General features: G+C 47.5%; 1 protein-coding gene across 1 annotated transcript in view; it reads right to left on the bottom strand.

Moving 5' to 3' along the window:
- Positions 1 to 23,150, bottom strand: part of LOC124038543 (sorting nexin-29-like) — a 177,152-nt gene that overhangs the window by 43,166 nt on the left and 110,836 nt on the right. Inside the window, exons 16-17 of the mRNA XM_046354554.1 lie at positions 10,349 to 10,465; positions 6,190 to 6,245 (exon numbers count right to left, since the gene is read on the bottom strand). Of these exons, the coding sequence (XP_046210510.1) occupies positions 6,190 to 6,245; positions 10,349 to 10,465 (173 nt within the window). The remainder of the gene's footprint in view (positions 1 to 6,189; positions 6,246 to 10,348; positions 10,466 to 23,150) is intronic.

Below are 23,150 nucleotides of genomic sequence, written 5' to 3'. Positions count from 1 at the left end.
AGTCCCTCGACTTCTTGGCACTAACGGAAACATGGATCACCACAGACAACACTGCTACTCCTACTGCTCTCTCTTCGTCCGCCCACGTGTTCTCGCACACCCCAAGAGCTTCTGGTCAGCGGGGACAGCAAGGAGTGGTGGGGACATGGTCCTAGGGCCCATCCTCATCTCTCCCAAGTGGTCATTCTCTCTTTCTCCCCTTACCCATCTGTCTATCGCCTCCTTTGAATTCCATGCTGTCACAGTTACCAGCCCTTTCAAGCTTAACATCCTTATCATTTATCGCCCTCCAGGTTCCCTCGGAGAGTTCATCAATGAGCTTGATGCCTTGATAAGCTCCTTTCCTGAGGACGGCTCACCTCTCACAGTTCTGGGCGACTTTAACCTCCCCACGTCTACCTTTGACTCATTCCTCTCTGCCTCCTTCTTTCCACTCCTCTCCTCTTTTGACCTCACCCTCTCACCTTCCCCCCTACTCACAAGGCAGGCAATACGCTCGACCTCATCTTTACTAGATGATGTTCTTCCACTAACCTCATTGCAACTCCCCTCCAAGTCTCCGACCACTACCTTGTATCCTTTTCCCTCTCGCTCTCATCCAACACCTCCCACACTGCCCCTACTCGGATGGTATCGCGCCGTCCCAACCTTCGCTCTCTCTCCCCCGCTACTCTCTCCTCTTCCATCCTATCATCTCTTCCCTCCGCTCAAACCTTCTCCAACCTATCTCCTGATTCTGCCTCCTCAACCCTCCTCTCCACCCTCTCTGCATCCTTTGACTCTCTATGTCCCCTATCCTCCAGGCCGGCTCGGTCCTCCCCTCCCGCTCCGTGGCTCGATGACTCATTGCGAGCTCACAGAACAGGGCTCCGGGCAGCCGAGCGGAAATGGAGGAAAACTCGCCTCCCTGCGGACCTGGCATCCTTTCACTCCCTCCTCTCTACATTTTCCTCCTCTGTCTCTGCTGCTAAAGCCACTTTCTACCACGCTAAATTCCAAGCATCTGCCTCTAACCCTAGGAAGCTCTTTGCCACCTTCTCCTCCCTCCTGAATCCTCCTCCCCTCCCCCTCCTCCCTCTCTGCAGACGACTTCATCAACCATTTTGAAAAGAAGGTCGACGACATCCGATCCTCGTTTGCTAAGTCAAACGACACCGCTGGTTCTGCTCACACTGCCCTACCCTGTGCTCTGACCTCTTTCTCCCTCTCTCTCCAGATGAAATCTCGCGTCTTGTGACGGCCGGCCGCCCAACAACCTGCCCGCTTGACCCTATCCCCTCCCCTCTTCTCCAGACCATTTCCGGAGACCTTCTCCCTTACCTCACCTCGCTCATCAACTCATCCCTGACCGCTGGCTACGTCCCTTCCGTCTTCAAGAGAGCGAGAGTTGCACCCCTTCTGAAAAAACCTACACTCGATCCCTCCGATGTCAACAATTACAGACCAGTATCCCTTCTTTCTTTTCTCTCCAAAACTCTTGAACGTGCCGTCCTTGGCCAGCTCTCCCGCTATCTCTCTCTGAATGACCTTCTTGATCCAAATCAGTCAGGTTTCAAGACTAGTCATTCAACTGAGACTGCTCTCCTCTGTATCACGGAGGCGCTCCGCACTGCTAAAGCTAACTCTCTCTCCTCTGCTCTCATCCTTCTAGATCTATCGGCTGCCTTCGATACTGTGAACCATCAGATCCTCCTCTCCACCCTCTCCGAGTTGGGCATCTCCGGCGCGGCCCACGCTTGGATTGCGTCCTACCTGACAGGTCGCTCCTACCAGGTGGCGTGGCGAGAATCTGTCTCCTCACCACGCGCTCTCACCACTGGTGTCCCCCAGGGCTCTGTTCTAGGCCCTCTCCTATTCTCGCTATACACCAAGTCACTTGGCTCTGTCATAACCTCACATGGTCTCTCCTATCATTGCTATGCAGACGACACACAACTAATCTTCTCCTTTCCCCCTTCTGATGACCAGGTGGCGAATCGCATCTCTGCATGTCTGGCAGACATATCAGTGTGGATGACGGATCACCACCTCAAGCTGAACCTCGGCAAGACGGAGCTGCTCTTCCTCCCGGGGAAGGACTGCCCGTTCCATGATCTCGCCATCACGGTTGACAACTCCATTGTGTCCTCCTCCCAGAGCGCTAAGAACCTTGGTGTGATCCTGGACAACACCCTGTCGTTCTCAACCAACATCAAGGCGGTGGCCCGTTCCTGTAGGTTCATGCTCTACAACATCCGCAGAGTACGACCCTGCCTCACACAGGAAGCGGCGCAGGTCCTAATCCAGGCACTTGTCATCTCCCGTCTGGATTACTGCAATTCGCTGTTGGCTGGGCTCCCTGCCTGTGCCATTAAACCCCTTCAACTCATCCAGAACGCCGCAGCCCATCTGGTGTTCAACCTTCCCAAGTTCTCTCACGTCACCCCGCTCCTCCGTTCTCTCCACTGGCTTCCAGTTGAAGCTCGCATCCGCTACAAGACCATGGTGCTTGCCTACGGAGCTGTGAGGGGAACGGCACCTCAGTACCTCCAGGCTCTGATCAGGCCCTACACCCAAACAAGGGCACTGCGTTCATCCACCTCTGGCCTGCTCGCCTCCCTACCACTGAGGAAGTACAGCTCCCGCTCAGCCCAGTCAAAACTGTTCGCTGCTCTGGCCCCCAATGGTGGAACAAACTCCCTCACGACGCCAGGACAGCGGAGTCAATCACCACCTTCCGGAGACACCTGAAACCCCACCTCTTTAAGGAATACCTAGGATAGGATAAGTATTCCCTCTCACCCCCCCTTTAAGATTTAGATGCACTATTGTAAAGTGACTGTTCCACTGGATGTCATAAGGTGAATGCACCAATTTGTAAGTCGCTCTGGATAAGAGCGTCTGCTAAATGACTTAAATGTAAATGTAAATGTAATGATTATTCAGTCAGGAATTATAACCATGAAGTGCAACAATATTTGCCTGGCTACCCATCCACATCTCTCCGATCAAACGCCATCCCCACTAACGTTTCTTCTACATGATGAATGTATGGAGAGATTGATAGAGCAGCAGAATTCAATTCAGGATGAGTTGTCTGGCAAGTAGAGTATAAAACCATGGTAACATTTACCTTGGTGTCCCAGGGGCAGCAGGTCATTTCAAAAAGGGCTACTACCTACATTAAAACTCCTTGCGGAGACCTTTCATTAAGGAAATGGAAAGAACCCTAAGGGAGATAAATTGTTACCCAGAGGACACACTGTTTCAGACACCTAGGGTGTGTTCAAAATCGGAAACTATCCCTTATATAGTACACTACTTTTGACTAGAGCTCTATGGGCGCTGGTCAAAAGTAGTCCACTATATAGGGAATAGGCTGCCATTTCAGGCACCCAGTAATAGCCAGGTGTTATAGCCCTCTTAACCTCTACTCCTGTTAGATATGTTTAATGAGGGGCAGAACTGATTTAAACAGCACAGTGACATAGCAACAGCCTCCCTCCCTCTCTCATCACAAAGGTTGAACCGTGTTCTTTATTCACCAGAACAAATTAGGATAGTCATCATGAGGGTGCCCACCTCAACTCTGTTTTATCACTCCTCTCTTAATGAGACAAGGGTCATCCCTGGATCAGGAGAGCTACTGTAGTGTCAACAGGCTTTCTTTACAACTACACATTGACACATGTGAAAATTGTAGTCATTTAGCAGACGCTCTTATCCAGAGAGACTTACAGCTAGTGCATTCATCTTAAAGCGCAATTACGCCACTTTTCAACCTCATATTCATTATCTCCAGCATCATAGCAGTGTCTACATATGTGAAAACTATGATCCGTGGTTAAAAACATATAGTCCTAAAAAATGTTTCTCTCTGACATCACAGAACGAGTTTCTAGCCAGAGGTAGGGTATATCTAGCCAGAGGCAGGGTATATCTAGCCAGAGAAAGGGTATTTCTAGCCAGAGGCAGGGTATATCTAGCCAGAGAAAGGGTATTTCTAGCCAGAGGCAGGGTATATCTAGCCAGAGGCAGGGTATATCTAGCCAGAGGCAGGGTATATCTAGCCAGAGGCAGGGTATATCTAGCCAGAGGCAGGGCATTTCTAGCCAGAGGCAGGGTATTTCCTTGCTCCCCTCATCACTGCGAATCTCATAGAGTTTGAAAATCACTGTTTCTAAAATGTTTTAACTTTTGATGATGTCATCTACAAAATGGTAGAAATGTGCCATTTTCACACATGTAGACACTGGTGCTGTACTGGAGATATTGAAAATTAGGTTGAAAAGTGGTGGAATTGCCCTTTAAGATCGCTGGGTGAGACAGACAAATACCACAGTCATAGTAAGTACAATTTTACCTCAAAGTAGTTATCATAAAGTACTAGCCAGGTTCTATTAGCAGTTAGTACAACACCTGCATATACACAGTAATGTAGACTACATGGCCAAAAGTAGTCCAACATCTCATTCCAAAATCATGGGCATGAATATGGAGTTGGTCCCCCCCTTTGCTGCTTTGCTGCAGCCTCCACTCTTCTGGGAAGGCTTTCCACTAGATGTTGGAACATTGCTGCGGGGACTTGCTTCCATTCAGCCACAGGAGCATTAGTGAGGTCGGGCACTGATGTTAGGCAATTAGAAACAGGAAAGGGCCTTCCCCAAACTGTCGCCACAAAAAGCACGGAATAATTTAGAATAGCATTGTATGCTTTGGCGTTAAGATTTCCCTTCACTGGAACTAAGGGGTCTAGCCTGAACCATGAAAAACTGTCACGCCTTGGTCATTGTATTTTGTGTTTTCGTTATATATTTGGTCAGGCCAGTGTGTGACATGGGTTTATGTTATTGTATTTTCGTATTGGGGTTTGTAGTATTTGGGATCGCGGCTGATTAGGGGTGTTGTATAGGCTTGGCTGCCTGAGGCGGTTCTCAATCAGAGTCAGGTGATTCTCGTTGTCTCTGATTGAGAACCGTATTTAGGTAGCCTGGTTTCGCTTTGTATTTCGTGGGTGATTGTTCCTGTCTCTGTGTAGTTTCACCAGATAGGCTGTAATTAGGTTTCACGTTCCGTTTGTTGTTTTGTATTTTGTATCGTTATTTCATGTGTCACTTTTCCTATTAAAGTCATGAGTAACCACTACGCTGCATTTCGGTCCGACTCTCATTCTACAAACGAAGAACGCCGTTACAAAAACAGCCCCAGACCATTATTCCTCCTCCACTAAATGTTACAGTTAGCAATATGCATTCTGGCAGGTAGCGTTCTCCTGGCATTCGCCAAACCCAGATTCATACGTCGGACTGCCAGATGGTGAAGCGCTATTCATCACTCCAGAGAATGCATTTCCACTGCTCCAGGGTTCAATGATGGCGAGCTTTACACCACTCCAGCCGACGCTTGGCGTTGCACATGGTGATCTTATGCCTGTATGTGGCTGCTCGGCCATTGAAACCAATTTCATGAAGTTCCCGACTAACAGTCAATGTGCTGACGTTGCTTCCAGAGACAGTTTGGAACTCTGTATTAACTGTTGCAATCGAGAACAGACGATTTATACATGCTACGCGCTTCAGCACTCGGCGGTCCCATTCTGTGAGCTTGTGCGGCCTACCACTTCGTGGCTGAGCCGTTGTTGCTCCTAGACGTTTCCACATCACAATAACTAGCATTTAGAGGGCAGCTCTAGCAGAGCAGAAATGTAACAAACTGACTTGTTGGAAAGGTGGTATCCTATGACGTTGTCAAGTTGAAAGTCACTGAGCTCTTCAGTACGGGGCATTCTACTCACAATGTTTGTCTATGATTGCATGGCTGTGTGCTCAATTGTATACACCTGTCAGCAACGGCTGAAATAGCCAAATCCACTCAAATGAGGTGTCCACATACTTTTGGTCATGTGTATGTTTACAGTATACCGAGTTGATAGCGTACTAGGAATAATCAAGTGGTTTAGTATCTTCTGACTGGGGAGCTACAGGGCTGGGGTTGGCCACTGTCAGAGGTTTTCAAAGAGAAAGGTAGAAGGAGAAACCAGGAGTAAGAGAGGAAGAAAGACATTTTCAGAGATGTCTGTAAACTGTCCCCTACCTTCCCTCACCTGAGGGGATAGAGATACAGATGATAATGATCAAGCTGAGACATGGGGCCAGACATACACATATATAAAGTAGAGACACCACTCATGTGATAAGAGAAGCTGCTTACGTCTCAAAATCTGATAGGCTGGGGTCGTCAGAAGTCTGGCTCAGGTCACCAGGAACCTTTATTCAAAAGCAAGGCGAGAGATGGAGAGCGAGAGAAGGAGAAAGAGCGAGAGAAAAATCTAAATGTCACTGTTTATACAAAATATCACGTCAGCAACCCTCTACACACCCCTGTGTGTCTGTGCTACAGGGTTGGGTAGACCCTGAGGGAGGTGTCTGTCTGTGTGACTAGTGAAGCAGAGCACCATGACGTTACTGTACTCTGCCCCCCACCCCCATCCCACCACCACCACATCAATGTACTGTATACACTAGTAAAGCTCAGTGTGTGACCCCATAGGGCCTCTTGTTGTTGTTAATCCCTGGATTGGAGGGAGTTCCAGCAGCAGAGGAGGATACTGTTACCCAGCATGGCTGTAAGGGATTCCTATAATCTGTCTGCTTCTTCTCCTTAAATCCCCCATGGCCCTGGGATACATGCAGGGGTAATCCTTTGTATGTGTGTGTGTGTGTGTGTGTGTGTGTGTGTGTGTGTGTGTGTGTGTGTGTGTGTGTGTGTGTGTGTGTGTGTGTGTGTGTGTGTGTGTGTGTGTGTGTGTGTGTGTGTGTGTGTGTGTGTGTGTGTGTGTGTGTGTGTGTGTGTGTGTGTGTGTGTAAACACCCTTCTGTCTTTCATTTTCAATGTGTCTATACGAGAAGAGAATGGTCTGGTGTAGAGAGGATGAAGTTGGGTGTCACACCCCAGAGACAGGGCCACAGGGCTGAGGATAGAGTGGGCCACATCAACCTCTACTCTCTTCCAGCCGCAGCCCCCTGTGTCAGGTCTGGAATGTCACAAGTCACAAGCTCTGCTGGTTGGCTACTGCGTAGCAACCTAGCGGTGCCAAAATATCTGGTCTGCCCTAGAAAGCATATGTACAGTTGAAGTCAGAAGTTTACATACACCTTAGCCAAATACATTTAAACTCCGTTTTTCACAATTCCTCACATTTAATCCTAGTAAAAGTTCCCTGTCTTAGGTCAGTTAGGATCACCACTTTATTTTAAGAATGTGAAATATCAAAATAATAGTAGAGAGAATGATTTATTTCAGCTTTTATTTCTTTCATCACATTCCCAGTGGGTCAGATGATTGCATACACTCAATTAGTATTTGGTAGCAGGGATTTGTGATGGCCACTCCGAAACCTTGACTTTGTTGTCCTTAAGCCATTTTTCCACAACTTTGGAAGTATGCTTGCGGTCATTGTACATTTGGAAGACCCATTTGTGACCAAGTTTTAACTTCCTGACTGATGTTGAGATGTTGCTTCAATATAGTCACATCATTTTCCTTCCTCAAGATGAAATCTATTTTATGAAGTGCACCAGTCCCTCCTGCAGCAAAGCACCCCCACAACATGATGCTGTCACCCCCGTGCTTCACGGAAGGGATGGTGTTCTTCGGGTTGCAAGCCTCCCCCTTTTTCCTCCAAACATAAATGGTCATTAAGGCCAAACAGTTCTATTTTTGTTTAATCAGACCAGAGGACAATCGTTATCCCCATGTGTAGTTGCAAACCGTAGTCTAGCTTTTTTATAGCGGTTTTGGAGCAGTGGCTTCTTCCTTGCTGAGCGGCCTTTCAGGTTATGTCGATATAGGACTTTTACTGTGGATATAGATACCTTTCTACCTGTTTTCCCCAGCATTTTCACAAGGTCCTGCCCTGTTGTTCTGGGATTGATTTGCACTTTTCGCACCAAAGTACGTTAATCTCTAGGAGACTCAACGCATCTCCTTCCTGAGCGGTATGACGGCTGTGTGGTCCCATGGTGTTTGTACAGATGAACGTGGTACCTTCAGGCATTTGGAAATTGCTCCCAAGGATGAACCAGACTTGTGGAGGTCAACCATTTTTTTTTTTTGAGGTCTTGGCTGATTTCTTTAGATTTTCCCATGATGTCAAGCAAATAGGCACTGAGTTTGAAGGTAGACCTTGAAATACATACACAGGTTGTCATGGCAGAATCAGAATTATTTAGTTAACATGTATAAATAAAATGTTGTATTTATTTTATTTTATGCTTATGTGAGATATGTCATTAGAATGTCTATTTTTGGATACAACTGTTGGCCGGTTGCGGTGATCTGTTCTCTGTCAGGGTTCAGTTACTTGGGCCGCAGAGAGGAGAGAGGTCAAGCTTGTCTTCATATGTAAACAAACCTTTTAAACCATGTTAAGGGATGATTGAGGGGGAACCAATTATCTCTTGGCTCCACAATGTCTGTGTGCCAGTCACTGTGTCTCCGTGAGCTTGTCCAGAATGGGAGTGTCTAAAATAACAATTGGTATATATCCTAATGTCTTGTGTTGTACCAAGAATGAGAAGTAGAACCTCGTTTTAGGAGAGCAAACTGAACGATAATTTATAGCTAATGCTGTCTGGCTATGGGATACTCCTCTCTCAAGTAAAGTCTTCCTTTGTAATGTTCCTAAGATCTGTTATTCGTAATCTGAGTTGAGATGGGTGTGTCTTGGCTATAAATGATACTAGGAACTGTTTTGTAAGCACTCTCAGAGAATTAATTTATAGACACTGAATTGATCTGAGAGTCACAGGGTTGTGATTTTTTATTTTTTTATTTTTTTATTTCACCTTTATTTAACCAGGTAGGCTAGTTGAGAACAAGTTCTCATTTGCAACTGCGACCTGGCCAAGATAAAGCATAGCAGTGTGAACAGACAACACAGAGTTACACATGGAATAAACAATTAACAAGTCAATAACACAGTAGAAAAAATGGGCAGTCTATATACAATGTGTGCAAAAGGCATGAGGAGGTAGGCGAATAATACAATTTTGCAGATTAACACTGGAGTGATAAATGATCAGATGGTCATGTACAGGTAGAGATTTTGGTGTGCAAAAGAGCAGAAAAATAAATAAATAAAAACAGTATAAAAACAGTATGGGAATGAGGTAGGTGAAAATGGGTGGGCTATTTTCCTATAGACTATGTACAGCTGCAGCGATCGGTTAGCTGCTCGGATAGCTGATGGAGCTCATATAATTAAAGATGGACTTTATGATAACTCTGACTTGTGTGTGGTTTGCTCTCATGATTTGGTAAATACAGGAAATTTCCACTACAAGGTACATTTCCAATTGACTCAAATGATGTCAATTAGCCTATCAGAAGCTTCTAAAGCAATCACACAATTTTCTGGAATTTTCCAAGCTGTTTAAAGGCACAGTCAACTTAGTGTATGTAAAAGTCTGACCCACTGGAATTGTGATACAGGGAATTATAAGTGTAAACAATTGTTGAAAATATTACTTGTGTCATGCACAAAGTAGATGTCCTAACCGACTTGCCAAAACTATAGTTTGTTAACAAGACATTTATGCAGTGGTTGAAAAACGAGTTTTAATGACTCCAACCTAAGTGTATGTAAACTTCCGACTCCAACTGTAAATTACGATCGCAAAGACGTCCAAACACTATTTTTAGATGCATGTTTTGGGATCTAAAATGTGTTTATTATGATCAAGTTCGATCCCCACACTGAATTATTTCAAAGTTCGCTACAAATTGAGATATTTAATGAAATAGTGATCCATTCTGACTACTAACTTGTCGTCACACAACATGTGTCGGCACAGATCATGGGCCGGTAGGCTACGAGGAGGCTCTTTGCCGGTTGACTCTCTCAGATGAAAACGATTACGTAAACTATGATCCTTTGCTAGTCATGTACACTTTCACCATGATCCTTAGTGATTTTTTGGATGCCATTGAAATCCTTCCGGCTTCATGCGCCATCAGGAGTTTTTCAGAGGGATTCTTGGATGACGTCAGCGCTACCATCTACTTTGTCAAAGAAAGTCCTCTACTACTTGACAATCAAGACGAAGATTATATACAATGGAAGTGATTTGAGGATCGAACTTCTATTGGTTTTAATGACCAGGGGATCAGAGGGCCAGGGGACCAGAGGAACACTCACACAGCTTGCCTGGTCAGCCAGCCAGTGTGCAGCCAGAGCTGGGCCAGCAGATGAGGACTTGAGCTCTAGAATAAGAGGTGGTATCTGTGGCCTAGGGCAGTTTATTTATAACCGAGTGGCCAAAAAGCTCCCCCTGGGCATGTGTGTGAGTGCATGTAGAGGGTAACTCACTGGTCCTCTGAGGTCGATGAGTTCCTGTTTCATCTGGATGATGAGGTGGTCCTTGGCCATCATAGAACGGTACAGACGCTCATTGAACTCTATCAACTCGCCATGCATCTCAGCCACCTAGGAAAAACACACACACACACACACACACACACACACACACACACACACACACACACACACACACACACACACACACACACACACACACACACACACACACACACACACACACACACACACACACACACACACACACACACGGGGTTAGTTATGGTCTGCAACACACACACACCTGATCCGTGCAGCTGTATATGAACTAAAACAACAGACTCCAAATAACAGACAAAAATGATTCACGGCGGAACAGTAAAACGGACAGTTTGTCAAGGAAGTACAATTAGCTAAAAGGATGCTCATGCACACACGCACGCACGCACGCACGCACGCACGCACGCACGCACGCACGCACGCACGCACACACACACACACACACACACACACACACACACACACACACACACACAGCGTGGTTGAATCCAGGCTGCTTGTGACATCAGCCTTCAGTGTCCCTAACAGACCTGGACAGGATGATAGGTTGCTGCCACCAGCGTGTCACGAACAGAGACAGCTAGACAGCTGTGACATGCATTCATTTGTCAGAGGACATCAGGTGTCAGGGTAGATTGAGGAAAGGGACGACTGTGTATGACAGGTGAATGATGTCATTTCTGATGTCTGTACCCATTACTGACCCCAATACATGGAGGATACCACCTCAAACACACTGGGTTATGATCCTAAACATTGTAGAGACTCAATGTTCTAGCCTGGTTGTCTGTTTTGGAATGTTTGGCATGAAAACGGCCAAGGAATTAACTTCAGTATCAGGGAGTAAGAGTACAGACAATCCTTATCTTATAGTGCAAAGCTGAAAAGGAAAAGTGAGGAAACAAACGTACCATTTGTTAGTTTTCCAGCTTGGCTAGAATTATCTCATAGTTAGCTAACATTTCAACATTCACCTGGCTTTCTAGTTCACTATTCATACATAGACTCATTTAACTTTCCAGACTTTAGAATGAATTCAAACACAGTGACCTCAGGACCCGGTAGAGAGAGTTGGACATTAAAATGCAGAACTTGACATCTTTGAAGGCAGCACCATCAAGTCCTGCTTCCACTGTTTGTACTTTGAAATGCACTCAACATTCAACTTTCCCATCTCAGGAGTGAACCTGCAGCTTCCTTGAAGTCGTCTAACTCCACAGAGACCGGGAGATACAAAGGGCATAGTGAATACACACAAGCACGCATGTGCTGTGGTGGAAAAAAAGTAACCAATTTTCATACCTGAGTAAAAGTAAAGATACATTCAAATAAAAATGACTTAAGTAAAAGTCACCCAGTAAAATACTACTTGAGTAAAAGTATTTAGTTTTAAATCTTCTTAACCCTCGTGTTGTCTTAAGGGTAAAAAATGACGGGCCACTATGTTTAACAGCAGAGAAAACCCCTTAAATTATATTTTGTCAACTTGAAATTTGATGACTTTCCTAGAGTGACCCCAACATTTGAAAAAGCGAAACATCGCCTTTGTTCATATTTCCGTGGAAAGCTGTACACTACCAGGGTACAAAGATAGTCTAAGGGTCATTTTTATCCGGCAGTTATAAAATCATTTACACACCACAAAAACCACAAAGACACACACATACACACAATGAGAAATTGAGATTGTGTGCTACTGATTGAACTTTCTTGTGCATGTGCAGCATCACCCCTCCATGACCCCCCCCCCCCCACACACACACACACACACACAAGTTCACAGACAAAATAAAAACTATTTCAGACAAAATAAACATTTCTTGAAAGCATTGTTTACTAATGGGGAATGCAGTCAGAGGCTATAAAGGTGCTGCATATGACAGTCCCGCAGTTCTCTCTTTGCTGAAGCCATGAGTGCACGTTTCAGTGCCCAACAGGTTGTAGATCTGAATTTTACAGATGTCCAGGGGGAACAAGAGAACAATGATTTAGAAGAGGAGGAGGTATATGAAGAAAAAGATGAAGAAGAATACAACCCAGAGCACGATGCATCATCTTCAGATGAAGAAGAATACAACCCAGAGCACGATGCATCATCTTCAGATGAAGAAGAATACAACCCAGAGCACGTTACATCATCTTCAGATGAAGAAGAATACAACCCAGAGCACGTTACATCATCTTCAGATGAAGAAGAATACAACCCAGAGCACGATGCATCATCTTCAGATGAAGAAGAATACAACCCAGAGCACGTTACATCATCTTCAGATGAAGAAGAATACAACCCAGAGCACGATGCATCATCTTCAGATGAAGAAGAATACAACCCAGAGCACGTTACATCATCTTCAGATGAAGAAGAATACAACCCAGAGCACGATGCATCATCTTCAGATGAAGAAGAATACAACCCAGAGCACGATGCATCATCTTCAGATGAAGAAGAATACAACCCAGAGCACGATGCATCATCTTCAGATGAAGAAGAATACAACCCAGAGCATGATGCATCATCTTCAGATGAAGAAGAAATCCCCCAAGCTGAAAGAGAGACAATTTGATCAAAGAACAGCTAAATAACATGGTCCTTGTCACCATATGACAACCAGGGCAGGATGGCAGCACAAAATGTCATAAGGATGACCACAGGGCCCACAAGACATGCAGTTAACATGTCATAAGGATGACCCCAGGACCCACAAGACATGCAGTTAACATGTCATAAGGATGACCCCAGGGCCCTCGAGACATGCAGTTGCCCATGCCCAGGCCATCACCTCAACGTTCTACATGTTCATCACACCATCCATCGAAAAAAATCATCCCAGAGATGACACGTTTGGAGGGTTTCCGTAAATATAGAGACAACTGGAAAAGGATGGATGAGATTGACCCGCGTGCCTACATGGGGCTGCTATTCTTAGTGGGTGTGTATAGGTCCCGAGGCGAGGCTACATGTAGTCTCTGGCATGCAGAGAGTGGAAGGGCGATTTTCCGTGCCATGATACCACTGAAAGTCCTTCACACTTTCTCAAGACCTGCAAAATGTGTGAGAGACAAACTGGTGGCCATAAGAGAGGTCTGGGAGAAGTGGGTGGAGTGTCTGCCATACCTCTACAACCTTGGGCCTGAAGTAACAGTGGAGGAGCAACTGGTTCCATTCAGAGGTACATTTTTATTTTCATATCTGTAATGTAAGTGATTTTCACTGTTAATTTTTTATTATGTATTGTTGTACTTCATTGATTTATGTGATTGTTTTCTGTGACACTGATGCTAATTACTGATAGTAAATCTCTTTTGTCAAAAGGTCGTTGTCCTTTCCGGCAGTATATGCTCAGCAAGCCAGCAAAGTATGACATCCAGATATGGGTGGCCTGTGACGCACAATCCAGCTACGCTTGGAAGATGCAAGTCTACACAGAGAAGCCGACCAGTGGAGGCCCAGAGAAGAACCAGGGGATGCGGGTTGTGCTTGATGTGACAGATGGACTGAGGGGGCATAATGTCAGTGTGTTAATTTCTTCACCTCTTATGAACTCAGCCAGCAGCTCCTGAAGAGGAAGATCACTATGATTGGCACAGTTAGAAAGAACAAGCCTGAGCTCCTCCTGCACTCCTTGCAACAAGGGGGAGAGAGTCCCCTTCTCATCAAAGTTTGCCTTCACTCCCACCACATCTAGTTTCTTACCTCCCATAGAGGAACAAGAATGTGGTCCTCCTGAGCACAATGCACAAAACGGCTGAGATCAGTGATCGTGAGGACAGGAAGCCAGCCATCATCCTGGACTACAACCACAACAAAGGAGGTGTAGACAACCTGGACAATGGGATTGGAACTTACAGCTGCAGGAGGATGACTGCCCGCTGGCCCCAGGTCATCTTCCATAACATCAATGATGTGTCCTCATACAATGCCTTCGTGACATGGAACAAGAGCAACTCTACCTGGATGCCTGATAAGCGGAACAAGAGGAGCGTGTTCCTGGAGCAGCTGGGAAAGGCACTTGTAACCCCACACATTCAAAGAAGGGAGCACCTCCCCCACACAGTAGCATCTGCTGTGTTTGTGAAAGCTGTTCAGAGGGCTGAATCTTGTCCTGATTCACCTGCAGCTGGGGCAGGCAAGAGGAGAGGACAATTTTGCCCCCCCCCCCCCCCCCCCCTCAAGAAGGACTGTAAAACAAATACTATGTGCTGCACATGTGAGACATACATCTGCAAAGTCTATGCACACACACCTGCATACTGTCCTTGTTTGTTTTGTATCTACAGTGCCTTGCGAAAGTATTCAGCCCCCTTGAACTTTGCAACGTTTTGCCACATTTCAGGCTTCAAACATAAAGATATAAAACTGTATTTTTTTTGTGAAGAATCAACAACAAGTGGGACACAATCATGAAGTGGAACGACATTTATTGGCTATTTCAAACTTTTTTAACAAATCAAAAACTGAAAAATTGGGCGTGCAAAATTATTTAGCCCCCTTAAGTTAATACTTTGTAGCGCCACCTTTTGCTGCGATTACAGCTGGAAGTCGCTTGGGGTATGTCTCTATCAGTTTTGCACATCGAGAGACTGAATTTTTTTCCCATTCCTCCTTGCAAAACAGCTCGAGCTCAGTGAGGTTGGATGGAGAGCATTTGTGAACAGCAGTTTTCAGTTCTTTCCACAGATTCTCGATTGGATTCAGGTCTGGACTTTGACTTGGCCATTCTAACACCTGGATATGTTTATTTTGAACCATTCCGTTGTAGATTTTGCTTTATGTTTTGCATCATTGTCTTCTTGGAAGACAAATCTCCGTCCCAGTCTCAGGTCTTTTGCAGACTCCATCAGGTTTCTTAGCAAGTTGGGCCAAAATCGTGTTAGCCACAAATGCTAATCGCTAGTTAGCTGGTTAGCTAGCTAATAAATGTACTGAGTCAGAGCAAATGTAGCTAGCTAATACAGCTAACAGGGATGGTGCAACCTAAATCAGCATTTTGTTTGTGCAACAGTATCTTCTAAATCAAAAAGGAATATGTGAAGCATGAATATGTTAACAACATGAAGTAGCTAAGACATTATCCTGACCAACTTGCCCTCCAAATACACCTCCACTGTTTTCAATCAGGATCTCAGCGATCACTGCCTCATTGCCTGTATCCGCTATGGGTCCGCGGTCAAACGACCACCCCTCATCACTGTCAAAAGCGCACTAAAACACTTCTACGAGCAGGCCTTTCTAATCGACCTGGCCCGGGTATCCTGGAAGGATATTGACCTCATCCTGTCAGTCGAGTATGCCTGGTCATTCTTTAAAAGTAATTTCCTCACCAGCTTAGATAAGCATGCTCCGTTCAAAAAATGCAGAACTAAGAACAGATATAGCCCTTGGTTCACTCCAGACCTGACTGCCCTTGACCAGCACAAAAACATCCTGACTGCCTGTGGAATGCTTCAACATTCCACAGGGGTGCTACAGTCCATGCCCTAACAAATGTAGGCTTTTTCTTTTTTTGGGGGGGGTGCAACTCAATATTAGGAAGGTGTTCCTAATGTTTTGTACACTCAGTGTAATTTGCTTTTCTAAGCACTAAGGTTACAATTGTATATATGAACATTGTTTACACAAAACAGTAACATTCTTTGGTATCTGGAAGTGTGACCTGTCAGATTCAATGAAACTCTCATGTTCTACGACTGAGTGGAATTTCTTTGAATTGTACAGAATGAAATTCTGTCACTCAAAGTGAAATGTTGTATTCTGTGGGGTGTGGTCAATTCCCAAATTCTGAAATAAGCACAACAGTGAAATGCACACACATACACGACTCAGCTGGCATTTGGAAAAGGCCAAGCTGGGTACCATCAATACCGACAGAGAGGTCCAACACAGCCGTGTCACCTTTGACAGCCTCCCTGTGGGGAACACTGAATAACACATCAGAAAGGTTCCTAGCTACCACCTCTGAACAACAAAACTCACTGATAGACTCAGTCGGTATTAGACAGAACATTGTGGCCCTGCCCACCTGTGTTACCTAGGTAACCCCATTGGAATACAGCAAAAAAAATGATTTTCTGTTTTTGTCAATTACAAAACTATACTGAACAAAAATATTAACACAACATGCAACAATTTCAAAAATTTGACTGAGTGACAGTTCAAAGAAGGAAATTCATAAATTGAAATAAAATTCATAATTAATGGATTTGACATGAATGAGCAGGAAAGCAGGCATGGGTGGGCCTGGGGGGGCACAGGCCCACGCACTCACAGCCTCCATTTTCCTACGTGGGAGCATTGCAGACCGTAGGTCGGGATTTGTGACCTAGCTGCATTGAACAACACAGCAGCTTTTCGGCATGTTTTGTTATATCGGAATAACTACAAATCAGAGTGTAGAATATCAGACCATTCCAGAACATCAGATAATTCCGGAACACTCCATCCATTCATCACCTCTTTATTTGTGCTGTAACTTTCAAATAGGACATTAAAAAGAGATAATTAATTTGAAGCGTGAAGAAAACCAATTAATTCTTGTTGAGAAGGGAGATAAGTTTTTACTCCGAGGCCGCGTCGGCTGATTTACACATAGGCTAGCACTCCCAATTTGGTTAAAAGGCAAGGAGTTCACATATGGCTGACAACACTTCCAACCTCAAAACCCACAATGCAGCACTGGTCAGGAAGACAAGACCAAGTCAATGCATTCATTCATTCAATGTTTTGTTTAACTGGGTTTTCATTTAGAAACATTGTCAATTGCGCTTGTGTATTTCAGCTCTTTCCTTCAAAACTCTCAGAAATAGCAATGAATCCTATTGAAAGCAGAGTTAGTTTAGGTTTATGGTAAGTTCTATTAGACCTACAAACTAACTTAACAGTAAAAATCTGTTTCCTGACAAGCACTTTCTGCTTGTGACAGTTCTATATGGCATCGTTGTGATGCAGGTGATCCTGACAGTTCTCTCCTCCTTTCTCATACACCCTCATTCCCTTTCTGCCACCCTCCCTCTATTCCTCCCCTCACCCACCCCCTCCTCCCCCTCTCTCACTCTTCCTCCCCTCCCTCTCTTCCCCCCTCGCTCTCTTCCTCCCATCCCTCCCTCTCCCTCCCATCCCTCTCTCGTGCAATCTCGCTTTCTTCCAACCCTCCCTCTCTTCCTCCCCTCCCTCTCTCTCTCTCCCTCCCCCTCTTCTCTCACTCTTCCTTCCTCCCTCCCCCTCCTCTCTCTCTTCCTCCCTTCCACCTCTCTCCCTCATCCTCCCTTCCACCTCTCTCCCTCATCCTCCCTTCCACCTCTCTCCCTCCCCTCTCCCCTCCTCTCCTCCCCCGCTCTCCCTCCCTCTTCCTCTCCTCCCCCGTTCTCCCTCCCTCCCTCTCGCGCTCCGTTCCTCCCTTCTCTCTTCCTCCCTCCCCATCTCTTCCTCCCCTCGCTCTCCCCTCTCTCTTCCTACCCTCCCTCCCTCTTCATCCCTTCCCTCCTCCTCTCCTCCCTTTCTCTCTTCCTCCCCTCCCTCCTCCGCTCCCTTTCTCTCTTCCTCCCCTCTCTATATTCATCCCCTCCCTCTCCTCCCGCTCTCCTTCTCTTCCTCCCCTCCCTCTCTTCATACCCTCCTTTTCCTTCTTCCTCCCTTCTCCCTCCCCTCCCTTCATCCCCTCCCTTTCCCTCTTCCTCCCTCCCCCTCTCTATTCCCCTCCCTCCCCCACCCCTCCCCTCTCTCTCCCCCTGTCCTTCATCCCCTCCCCTCTTCCTCCCCCCCTCTCTCTTCCTCCCCTCCCTCGCGCAATTTCTCATCCCCTCTTCCCCCTCATCCCACTCTCTCCTCCTCCCCGCTCTCACTCCGTTCCTCCCATCTCTCCCCCATCTCTTCATCCCTCCCCTCTCCCTCTTCATCCCCTCCCTCCTCCTCTCCTCCTTTTCTCTCTTCCCCCTCTTTATTCCTCCCCTCCCTCCCTCCCTCCCTCCTTCTCTTCCTCCTCTTCATCCCCTTCCTCCCATCTCTCTCTCCTTCCTCCCTCTCTTCATCCCCTCCCTCCCTTTCCCTCTTCCTCCCTTCCCTCTCCCCCTCTTCCTCCCTTCCCTCTCTCCTTCTCTTCCTCCCCCTCTCTCTCTCTTCATCCCCTCCCACTCTTCCTCCCCCTCTCTCTTCCTCCCCTCCCCAAATTTCTCTTCCCCTCCCTCCGCCTCCCTCCTCTCTCTCTTCCTCCCCTCCCCGAATTTCTCTTCCCCTCCCTCCCTCCCTCTCTCTCTCCCTCCCCTCCCTCTCTCTTCTGCCCCCTCTCCATTCCCCTCACTCCCTCTCTTCATCCCCTCCCTCACTTTTTATCCCCTCCCTCCCATCCCTCTCTCTACCATCTCTCCCCCCTCCCCTCTCTTCCATCTCTCCCTCTCCTCTCTTCCTCCCCCTCCCTCCCTCCTGTAATTTCTCTTCCCCTCCCTCATGCAATTTCTTCCTTCCTCCCCCTCTCTCTTCCCCCTCTCTCCCTCCCTCCCAATCCTTCCCCTCCCTCCCTCCCTCCCCATCCTTCCCCTCCCCTCTCTCCCACTCTCTTCCTTCCTCACTCCAGCTCTCTTCCTCCCCTCCCTATATCTTCCTCCCATCTCTTCCCTCTTCCCCTCCCTCCCCTCTTCCCCACCTCCCTCTCCCGCTTCTCCACCTCCCTCTCCCTCTCTAGGATGTTCTGATGCTGAGCTGGGAGTACCATCCCAAGCAGAAACAGCCACCATAGCTGACCTGCTATCTAACACAAGTAATTGGATGTGAAACGAGTCTAAAGAGAGAGCGGAGAGAAGCGGAAAGAGGAGACGACAGGCTTAGCTTTCCCTCAGAGGAGGGAGGAAGATAGGGGAGAGATTGGTGTCAGTGCCTGGGTGCACACAGTCCCTCTCTCACTGACTCACTTTACCCAGAAATCACTACAAACAGGAAGTGACCCGGGCGGGGGGGTGGGGGTACACCACATGCTGAGCTGTCCACTGCAATCAGATGGGCACACAAACACACACTGGCAATTTGTTGGGCCTTATTTAAGCCATCCTTATTCATAAGAAATATTTAAGATCAATATATGAGTGGCATCAGTGAAGCATGTTTCCAGGCATAGGCTGCTATTATTGTGAGTCTTTTCCAAACTGAACAGAAAGAAAGACTGCTAATTGTTGTGGTGTTTCTGCTGTTGGATAATTAATATGAGTGAGAGAGAGCGAGAGCGAGAGAGCAAGAGAGTAGGAGAGAGAGAGAGCGAGAGAGTAGGAGAGAGAGCGAGAGAGCGAGAGAGAGAGTAGGAGAGAGAGAGAGTAGGAGAGAGAGAGAGAGAGAGTAGGAGAGAGAGCGAGAGAGCGAGAGAGAGTAGGAGAGAGAGTAGGAGAGAGAGAGAGTAGGAGAGAGAGAGAGAGAGAGCGAGAGAGTAGGAGAGAGAGCGAGAGAGCGAGAGAGAGAGTAGGAGAGAGAGAGAGAGGAGAGAGAGTAGGAGAGAGAGAGAGAGAGAGGAGAGAGAGAGAGAGAGAGAGAGAGAGAGAGAGAGAGAGAGAGAGAGAGAGAGAGAGAGAGAGAGAGAGAGAGAGAGAGAGAGAGAGAGTAGGGGAGAGAGAGAGTAGGAGAGAGAGAGAGAGTAGGAGAGAGAGAGAGAGAGTAGGAGAGAGAGACTTCTTGGCACTGACGGAAACATGGATCACCACAGACAACACTGCTACTCCTACTGCTCTCTCTTCGTCCGCCCACGTGTTCTCGCACACCCCGAGAGCGTCTGGTCAGCGGGGTGGTGGCACCGGGATCCTCATCTCTCCCAAGTGGTCATTCTCTCTTTCTCCCCTTACCCATCTGTCTATCGCCTCCTTTGAATTCCATGCTGTCACAGTTACTAGCCCTTTCAAGCTTAACATCCTTATCATTTATCGCCCTCCAGGTTCCCTCGGAGAGTTCATCAATGAGCTTGATGCCTTGATAAGCTCCTTTCCTGAGGACGGCTCACCTCTCACAGTTCTGGGCGACTTTAACCTCCCCACGTCTACCTTTGACTCTTTCCTCTCTGCCTCCTTCTTTCCACTCCTCTCCTCTTTTGACCTCACCCTCTCACCTTCCCCCTACTCACAAGGCAGGCAATACGCTCGACCTCATCTTTACTAGATGCTGTTCTTCCACTAACCTCATTGCAACTCCCCTCCAAGTCTCCGACCACTGCCTTGTATCCTTTTCCCTCTCGCTCTCATCCAACACCTCCCACACTGCCCCTACTCGGATGGTATCGCGCCGTCCCAACCTTCGCTCTCTCTCCCCCGCTACTCTCTCCTCTTCCATCCTATCATCTCTTCCCTCCGCTCAAACCTTCTCCCACCTATCTCCTGATTCTGCCTCCTCAACCCTCCTCTCCTCCCTCTCTGCATCCCTTGACTCTCTATGTCCCCTATCCTCCAGGCCGGCTCGGTCCTCCCCTCCCGCTCCGTGGCTCGATGACTCATTGCGAGCTCACAGAACAGGGCTCCGGGCAGCCGAGCGGAAATGGAGGAAAACTTCGCCTCCCTGCGGACCTGGCATCCTTTCACTCCCTCCTCTCTACATTTTCCTCCTCTGTCTCTGCTGCTAAAGCCACTTTCTACCACGCTAAATTCCAAGCATCTGCCTCTAACCCTAGGAAGCTCTTTGCCACCTTCTCCTCCCTCCTGAATCCTCCGCCCCCTCCCCCCCCCCCTCCTCCCTCTCTGCAGATGACTTCGTCAACCATTTTGAAAAGAAGGTCGACGACATCCGATCCTCGTTTGCTAAGTCAAACGACACCGCTGGTTCTGCTCACACTGCCCTACCCTGTGCTCTGACCTCTTTCTCCCCTCTCTCTCCAGATGAAATCTCGCGTCTTGTGACGGCCGGCCGCCCAACAACCTGCCCGCTTGACCCTATCCCCTCCTCTCTTCTCCAGACCATTTCCGGAGACCTTCTCCCTTACCTCACCTCGCTCATCAACTCATCCCTGACCGCTGGCTACGTCCCTTCCGTCTTCAAGAGAGCGAGAGTTGCACCCCTTCTGAAAAAACCTACACTCGATCCCTCCGATGTCAACAATTACAGACCAGTATCCCTTCTTTCTTTTCTCTCCAAAACTCTTGAACGTGCCGTCCTTGGCCAGCTCTCCCGCTATCTCTCTCTGAATGACCTTCTTGATCCAAATCAGTCAGGTTTCAAGACTAGTCATTCAACTGAGACTGCTCTCCTCTGTATCACGGAGGCGCTCCGCACTGCTAAAGCTAACTCTCTCTCCTCTGCTCTCATCCTTCTAGATCTATCGGCTGCCTTCGATACTGTGAACCATCAGATCCTCCTCTCCACCCTCTCCGAGTTGGGCATCTCCGGCGCGGCCCACGCTTGGATTGCGTCCTACCTGACAGGTCGCTCCTACCAGGTGGCGTGGCGAGAATCTGTCTCCTCACCACGCGCTCTCACCACTGGTGTCCCCCAGGGCTCTGTTCTTGGCCCTCTCCTATTCTCGCTATACACCAAGTCACTTGGCTCTGTCATAACCTCACATGGTCTCTCTTATCATTGCTATGCAGACGACACACAATTAATCTTCTCCTTTCCCCCTTCTGATGACCAGGTGGCGAATCGCATCTCTGCATGTCTGGCAGACATATCAGTGTGGATGACGGATCACCACCTCAAGCTGAACCTCGGCAAGACGGAGCTGCTCTTCCTCCCGGGGAAGGACTGCCCGTTCCATGATCTCGCCATCACGGTTGACAACTCCATTGTGTCCTCCTCCCAGAGCGCCAAGAACCTTGGCGTGATCCTGGACAACACCCTGTCGTTCTCAACTAACATCAAGGCGGTGGCCCGTTCCTGTAGGTTCATGCTCTACAACATCCGCAGAGTACGACCCTGCCTCACACAGGAAGCGGTGCAGGTCCTAATCCAGGCACTTGTCATCTCCCGTCTGGATTACTGCAACTCGCTGTTGGCTGGGCTCCCTGCCTGTGCCATTAAACCCCTTCAACTCATCCAGAACGCCGCAGCCCGTCTGGTGTTCAACCTTCCCAAGTTCTCTCACGTCACCCCGCTCCTCCGTTCTCTCCACTGGCTTCCAGTTGAAGCTCGCATCCGCTACAAGACCATGGTGCTTGCCTACGGAGCTGTGAGGGGAACGGCACCTCAGTACCTCCAGGCTCTGATCAGGCCCTACACCCAAACAAGGGCACTGCGTTCATCCACCTCTGGCCTGCTCGCCTCCCTACCACTGAGGAAGTACAGCTCCCGCTCAGCCCAGTCAAAACTGTTCGCTGCCCTGGCCCCCCAATGGTGGAACAAACTCCCTCACGACGCCAGGACAGCGGAGTCAATCACCACCTTCCGGAGACACCTGAAACCCCACCTCTTTAAGGAATACCTAGGATAGGTTAAGTAATCCCTCTCACCCCACCCCCCCTAAGTTTTAGATGCACTATTGTTAAGTGACTGTCCCACTGGATGTCATAAGGTGAATGCACCAATTTGTAAGTCGCTCTGGATAAGAGCGTCTGCTAAATGACTTAAATGTAAAATGTAATGTAAGAGAGAGTAGGGGAGAGAGAGAACACATCAAAAGATCCAGAGATCCCAGAGGAGTCTCCGACCCATATCACACTGTTATCACACACACATCTCTCCTACACAAAATCACTAATACATCCCACAATAGTACCTTACAATAAGTCTGGTTAGAAAGACTAGATTATACAGGTGGTTTTTCCATATCCAATACCCTTTCACTATGGCCCTAGTGGAACT

The sequence above is a fragment of the Oncorhynchus gorbuscha genome, linkage group LG06 (assembly GCF_021184085.1).
Source record: "Oncorhynchus gorbuscha isolate QuinsamMale2020 ecotype Even-year linkage group LG06, OgorEven_v1.0, whole genome shotgun sequence".
Lineage (NCBI taxonomy): Eukaryota > Metazoa > Chordata > Actinopteri > Salmoniformes > Salmonidae > Oncorhynchus > Oncorhynchus gorbuscha.
Note: the sequence above shows the minus strand (reverse complement) of the source record. Positions and strands in the feature narration are given on the sequence as shown.